Raw genomic sequence first — 7,360 nt, 5'->3', positions numbered from 1 at the left:
CACGAGTCGACATATAGCTACGACGGTTCGCGGGATCGTGCCGGTCTGCCACCATAAAATGACGGCGGCTGGACGGCAAGCGGTTAAAAGAGAAGTATGGGACTAAGGTTTTTCCCATAATCATACTTGCCTTGGTGGATGTAGCATGGGAGCGATGCTGCATCTGTCCCCCCGGCGTCTCTGCACTGAGAACCAAGCGATCGAACACTGCTGATGGTTCGGTTCTCTCGGCTCCCCAAGCAGAGACCTGCTGACTGTCAGTCAGCAGCTCTCCTGCTCTGCCTCCTCCTCGCTCATTGGAGCGCTGAGCTGTGGAGGGGGCGGGGGGAGCGGTCATCTCAGTGGCTCGCTGAAAGGCTGAGACGACCATCAGTCCCGGCACCTGGCGGAACTGACTCCCAGAGTCTGGATGATGCGGTGCCTAGACTGATCTGTGTGACGTCAGCAGAGAGCGGACTGAAAACGGGTCACAGGAGTCCAAAAGGTAGGAGAAGCCCAGACAAACGAGCTCAGGCTGGCCTCTGCCTTTTAATGGGGCACAGAGAGCAAAAATATAAAGGTGATTAACGCCTCACTAATCCATTATAAACGTAAAATAAATGGCTATACATACACTAACGCATTTTGCCAGCATTCTAATACTTGTGTTAAGCTTCTTCTTGATCTATTAGGCTAGGTTTATACGCTCCGCATCCAGATCACTTTTCAGAGGCGTTTGACAGGTGGTGAGGAGATGATATGACATTTCCTCACTGCCTGTTTTAGCGCCATAAAATACTGTACCAACGCACCACAACTGCATGTATTTGCTTGAATGGCAGCCATATTGCCCTCCAAACGGGCGATCATTTTTTTTTTTTTTTTTTGCTGTGGGGATGAAGCAAAGTATCAGGGCTGCAGCATGTGAACACTCCTGTCTGCTGCTTTTGCAGTTTAAGGGAATTGGGGAAGGGTGGGGGCTAAAAATATAGCTAAAGGAGCCCTTAGTGTCCTGTAATTCTGATGTCTTCCATCGGGTGTCCCCTCGCCTCATGGATCTGTTAGTGTCCAGTAATTCTCATTGTTTGGCAGCAGGGGGTACCCTCTCCTCAAACATTCTTCTAATGGATTTCCTGGTGTCCTGTAGTTCACATTGTCCTCCAGCAGGGGGAACCCTCTCTTCACACTCTCCTACTGATTCTATTAGTGTCCTGTAATGCACATTGTCCTCCAGTAGGGGAACCCCTCTCACACACACTCCTGCTGAATCTATTAGTGTCCTGTAATGCACATTGTCCTCCAGTAGGGAGTCCCCTCTCCTCCCACTCTCTCCTACTGATTCTATTAGTGTCCTGTAATGCACATTGTCCTCCAGTAGGGGAACCCCTCTCACACACACTCCTGCTGAATCTATTAGTGTCCTGTAATGCACATTGTCCTCCAGTAGGGAGTCCCCTCTCCTCCCACTCTCTCCTACTGAATCTATTAGTGTCCTGTAATGCACATTGTCCTCCAGTAGGGAGTCCCCTCTCCTCCCACTCTCTCCTACTGATTCTATTAGTGTCCTGTAATGCACATTGTCCTCCAGTAGGGGAACCCCTCTCACACACACTCCTGCTGAATCTATTAGTGTCCTGTAATGCACATTGTCCTCCAGTAGGGAGTCCCCTCTCCTCCCACTCTCTCCTACTGAATCTATTAGTGTCCTGTAATGCACATTGTCCTCCAGTAGGGGGACCCCTCTCCTCACACCAGGGGTAGACAACCTTGAAGAGGTGGAGATCTACCTGAACAATATGAGAGAAGTCCAAGATCTCCGGGCACAGTGTCACCTCCTCACACCTGATTTAAACCTCTAACTTCTGTACTACCGTGTCCCAGTCGCATTCATTGCCCGGCAATCATGGGTTTAAATCAGGTGGTGAGCAGGCAACATATCACCTCCTCACCACCTGTCAAATACACTGAAATTGCTTGTCAGTGGAGCAGCAGTGCTTGCTGCACTTGTGAATGAGCTCATAGTTGCAGAAGGCAGTGGCACCCTTGTGGCTCGTTCACATGTAAAGTTGGGGGGGGGGGGTGTTGGTTAAACCCTGAGGGTTGAGTCGCGGTTCAGTGTGAAAGCAGCCTTATACTATTCTGCCCGGTGTATTGCTTCACACTGACCTGAAGGTCTTTTCTTTCCTGTTGCTGGCACCACTCTGGAGACCACTAGCCGGGATAAGAGGTGGAGTGCAGTTGGTATAATTCAATTCCGCATGGAACAGGAGCCGGCACTACAGAGGAGGCATCGGATTATGTGGCACAGAGGAGGCATCGGATTATGTGGCACAGAGGAGGCATCGGATTATGTGGCACAGAGGAGGCATCGGATTATGTGGCTCTCACTCCCTACTACACCTCCAACTTTACAAGTAGTCCCTCTGTATTGCACTCTGTTTGATGCTCTAGGATGGCGGGTCAGCAAGCCCAGACCGCGATCTACCAGTCACCTGTCCACCATCTACAGGTTGCTGACCCTCGCCTTACACACTCTCCTACTGGATGTTCGTTTCCTGTAATTCTCATTGCGTTCCACTAGGGGGAGCCCTCTTCTCACACGGTCTTTCAGCAGAAGTGACCTCCTCGCACACGCTCCTACTGAATCTTAGTGTCCTGTAATGTACATTGTCCTCCAGCAGGGGGACCCCTCGACTCACACACGCTCCTACTGAATCTTAGTGTCCTGTAGTTCACATTGTCCTCCACCAGGGGACGCCCCTCTCTTACACTCTCTCCTTTGTTTTCCAGTTGAAGCTGCTGCAGTCTGAGCTGAACGTAGAAGAAGTAGTGAATGATAGAAGCTGGAAGGTAAGGTGACCTGTCTCTGTGCTGAGAGAAGTATGCAGGGTGCCAGTGTGACCTCCCCTCCTGAAAATGCCAGCTGCCTGGCTCTCCGTGCTGATCCGGTGTTCTCAGACCCTGACCCAGAACAACAATGTGGATCCGGAGTTTTTTTCATCATTTTCTAAATGCATTTTCTGGCACAGCCAATAAGAGTATTAAAACCCGACCAGAGCCAGGAAACTAGCATTTTCAGAAGTTTTGCAGTAGCAGCTTTTTCGGATTTCTCCCTGTTTTTGGTTTTCCTTTTTTTGCCACTTTTTTTTTCTCTTTTAGTATTTTGTAGGGTCACTTTTTTTTTATGGGCTCATTCAGGCGCATGATGACGCCCTTCCTCCATGTAGCCGCTGTATCTGCATCCACTTCTATAGACTGCCTGTGGGCGGCTCCATGGTAGATGCAGCAAATAGCAGCTCAGCATCGGGGACGGGTGTCATCGCTCATTTGAATGACCCCCCCCCCCCATTTATCTTAATTGACATTACAGGGGGAAGCTGATCTCTACATGACTTGATTTTTAGATTTTTTTGTATTCCTTACTTCGTTCTGTGATGTCCATCGTGTTTTTTCTCTTTTTATGTTTTGTTCTAAATAGTAAAGGTGGCACAGGTCATTTATAAGGGCGCTGTAGGCATTGTAGTCTTAAAGCATTGATATGTAAAGGGATGTGATAGCGGTGATCTCTAAGGCCCCTTTCACACCTGTGCAACTTGTCCTGCGACTTGGGACTGCAAAGTTGCATGACAAGTCGTACTCCCCGTCATTTCCAATGCGTACCGTTCATATCTGTGCAACTTCAAAGTAGTCCCTGCACTAGTCCGACTTTGATGCGACTTAAAGGTCCATAGACCTCAAGATTACACAGGCAGTGCTTCAAGTCGCGCGACTTTCAGGTCACACAAGTGTGAAAGGGGCCTAAGGCTTCGTTCACACTTATATGACGAAGTTGCACTAAAATTGTCAATTTTTTGGGGAAAATCAAGATATTAAACAATTTGTGTTTTTGTTTTTTGTTTGTTTGGGGATTTTTTTTTCACATTACTTTTTTTTTTTTTTTCCGTACTTTTATCAGAGTAGTTTAATGTCATCAAAGTGACACTGTACTATTCTGGGGGAGTAATCAGGATTTTTTTTTTTTTTTAACACTTTGCTGTTACAATGATCATCATTGAATAAAATTTTTCAACTGTCATGAATGGGTTACATTCATAAACAGCTGTAATTTACTAGCGATCTGTGATTGGCCCAGGGTAGTTATGCTTTGCTTAAACAAACAAAGTTGATGACTACTAGTTTAAGCACTTTAACCACTTCAGCCCCGGAAGGATTTACCCCCTTCCTGACCAGAGCACTTTTTGCGAAACGGCACTGCGCCGCTTTAACTGACAATTGCGCAGTCGTGCGATGCTGTACCCAAACAAAATTGACGTCTTTTTTTTTCCCCCACAAATAGAGGTTTGTTTTGGTGGTATTTGATCACCTCTGCGGTTTTTTATTTTTTGCGCTATAAACAAAGAGCAACAATTTGTTTAAAAAAAGCATTATTTTTTACTTTTTGCTATAATAAATATACCCCAAAAATATATTTAAAAAAAAAAAATTTTTTTCCTAAGTTTAGGCCGATATGTATTCTTCTACAAATTTTTGGTAAAAAAAAAAATCGCAATGAGCGTATATTGATTGGTTTGCGCGAAAGTTATAGTGTCTACAAAATAGGGGGTAGATTTATGGCATTTTTATTATTAATGTGGTGTTTTTTTTTTTTTTTTTTTGTTTGTTTTTTTTTTTTTTAGTAGTGGCTGCGATCTGCGATTTGTATCGTGACTGCGACATTATGGCGGACACATCGGACACTTTTGACACATTTTTGGGACCATTGGCATTTATATAGCGATCAATACTATAAAAATGCACTGATTACTGTGTAAATGACGCTGGCAGTGAAGGGGTTAACCACTAGGGGGCGATCAAGGGGTTAAATGTGTCCTAGGGAGTGATTCTAACTGTAGGGGGATGGGCTACCTACCTAGGACCTTACAGAGATCACCGCTCCTGATGACAGGGAGCAGAAGATCTGTCGTGTTAATAGGCAGAACAGGGAAATGCCTTGTTCTGCCGCCCTGTGACATGGTCGCGGGCCCCCAAGGGACATCGAATCTGCGGGACCCGTGGGCACGCTCATGCAGCGGGCGCGCCCACTAGCCCGCAATTTAAAGGGGACGTACAGGTACCCCCATTTGCGCAGCTGTGCCATTATGCTGACGTACATGGTGGTGCGCTGGTCGGCAGGCGGTTAAGGGCCAGTTCACGCCACATGCAGTCCAGTGCGGTTTTGAGTTTTTTTCTGCATCAAAAGCATGGAAAGTAGGTTATATGGTTTCCAATTGCATAGTTCACACCAGTGCAGTCAGTTCCAGGGCTTCCCAGTTCCAGAAAAAAGAAATAAAAAAAAAAAAAAAAGAACATGCTGCATTTTTCCTGCACTGGAACACGTGAAAAAAAAACAGGAAAAAAGCATCCGAAACTGATCTGGAGTGCGGTCCATTCTATTAAAAGGTCAATTCTGAGGGTAACGTTTGGAAATGACCTTTTAGCTTTTGATCTTTCTGGGTTCAGACTTGGTGGCAGTCATTGGTGCATTGTTTTGCTGGATTCTATGTACTCGGTGTCCAGAGTTACACTTTAAACGTCTTCCATCTTTCAGATCTTCAATGAGCGCTGCCGGCTACACTACAAACCTCCGAAGGACCAGTGACCCAGGGGACGCTCCATTCTGCGCTCTGATTGGACAGTGGAGGATTCCGGTGAAGCGGATCATGACATGGAATCGGTTTTCTCCTGTCTGTGATTGGACATAGCTGACAGACGTAAATCTCACTTCTAGGATCAGGCTGTCCGGACGGATACGTTCTGCCATTTTGTATTAAATTTTTGTGACAATGTTTTATAGCCATTAAATATCATTTTCAGAGGGAAGTATGCCTGTGATTTTATCTCCTCCGGACAGCCGTGTCATTTGTGTTCAGTTATTCACCAGGCTGGATTCAGGAACGACAATCAGCGTTTTGGTTTGGAACATTTATTACAGAAATTGCTTTTAAAAAAGAAGCTCAGACCCAAAACGTTTTTATCCCTTGGTGCTTCTATTGGTGAGATCCCTCTGCTACATTCCCAGGTCTGTCCATATTATGAGGGGTTCCCACCATCCCTGTGCTGAGTTCCCCGGTCTGTACACCTGCTGTGCCCATTATGAGGGGTTCCCACCATCCCTGTGCTCAGTTCCCGGGTCTGTACACCCGCTGTGCCCATTATGAGAGGTTTCCACCATCCCTGTGCTGAGTTCCCGGGTCTGTACACCCGCTGTGCCCATTATGAGAGGTTTCCACCATCCCTGTGCTCAGTTCCCCCGGTCTGTACACCCGCTGTGCCCATTATGAGGGGTTCCCACCATCCCTGTGCTGAGTTCCCGGGTCTGTACACCTGCTGTGCTCATTATGAGGGGTTCTCACCATCCCTGTGCTCAGTTCCCCGGTCTGTACACCCGCTGTGCCCATTATGAGGGGTTCCAGCCATCCCTGTGCTGAGTTTCCAGGTCTGTACACCTGCTGGCTGGAGGAGCTGTATGGCAAGATTGCAGAACTCCCATACTACCCCAGTGGGGATCATTACTTGTCAGATGATTGTTAAAGTGATTGTAAACTCAGTAGGTACATTCTATGCATTAAGATAAAAAGCCTTCTGCGTGTAACAGCCCCCCTAATACTTACCTGAGCCCCCTCTTGACCCGGCAATGTTGCACGAGAGACTCGGCTGTCCGGGACTCTCCGTCCTTATTGGCTGAGACAGCAGCGAAGCACCATTGGCTCCCGCTTCTGTCAATCAAAGTCAGTGAGCCAATGAGGAGAGAGAGAGTGTGGGTGGGGCCGTGCCACGGCTCCATGTCTGAATGGACACAGGGAGCTGCAGGTCGACTCGGGTGCCCCCATAGCGAGCTGCTTGTTGTGGGGGCACTCATCAGTGGGGAGGAGCGCTGGGGGACCCGAGAAGAGGCGGATCGGGGCTGCTGTGTGCAAAACCATTACACAGAGCATGTAAGTATATAACATGTTTGTTATTTTAATGTAAAAAAATAAAATGAGGGTTTAGTAACACTTTAAGGATGCTGGCTGCTCTATAACAACCTGCAGATTTTTGGCACGTAACCCCAAGTCATCTTCTGTGCGCTTTTGTAAAGATGCGGCATGAACAGCGATGTGTGAAGTCTCACAGAATTTATAGGAGGGAATAATTTTAATAGGCTTTTTTCCCCGCTGGAAAGGTAGGTTCTAGACGCAGTGATGGTGAACCTTGGCACCCCAGATGTTTTGGAACTACATTTCCCATGATATCTCATGCACTCTGCAGTGTAGTTGAGCATCATGGGAAATGTAGTTCCAAAACATCTGGGGTGCCAAGGTTCTCCATCACTGCGTCTAGCGCATCAATGTGAACGGGGGTC

At 47.1% G+C, this 7,360-nt stretch overlaps 1 protein-coding gene across 1 annotated transcript in view; it reads left to right on the top strand.

The window, feature by feature from the left end:
* MIX23 (mitochondrial matrix import factor 23) overlaps nt 1-5,838 on the top strand; it is a 26,330-nt gene extending 20,492 nt beyond the window's left edge. The window contains exons 4-5 of the mRNA XM_073617462.1: nt 2,770-2,829; nt 5,567-5,838. Coding sequence (XP_073473563.1) covers nt 2,770-2,829; nt 5,567-5,617 — 111 coding nt within the window. The 3' untranslated portion in view covers nt 5,618-5,838. The remainder of the gene's footprint in view (nt 1-2,769; nt 2,830-5,566) is intronic.
* Nucleotides 5,839-7,360: the final 1,522 nt, after the last annotated feature.

This window comes from Aquarana catesbeiana, linkage group LG02 (assembly GCF_042186555.1).
Source record: "Aquarana catesbeiana isolate 2022-GZ linkage group LG02, ASM4218655v1, whole genome shotgun sequence".
Taxonomy (NCBI): Eukaryota; Metazoa; Chordata; class Amphibia; order Anura; family Ranidae; genus Aquarana; species Aquarana catesbeiana.
The sequence above is the reverse complement of the archived record's forward strand: the minus strand, read 5'-3'. Positions and strand labels throughout refer to the sequence as shown.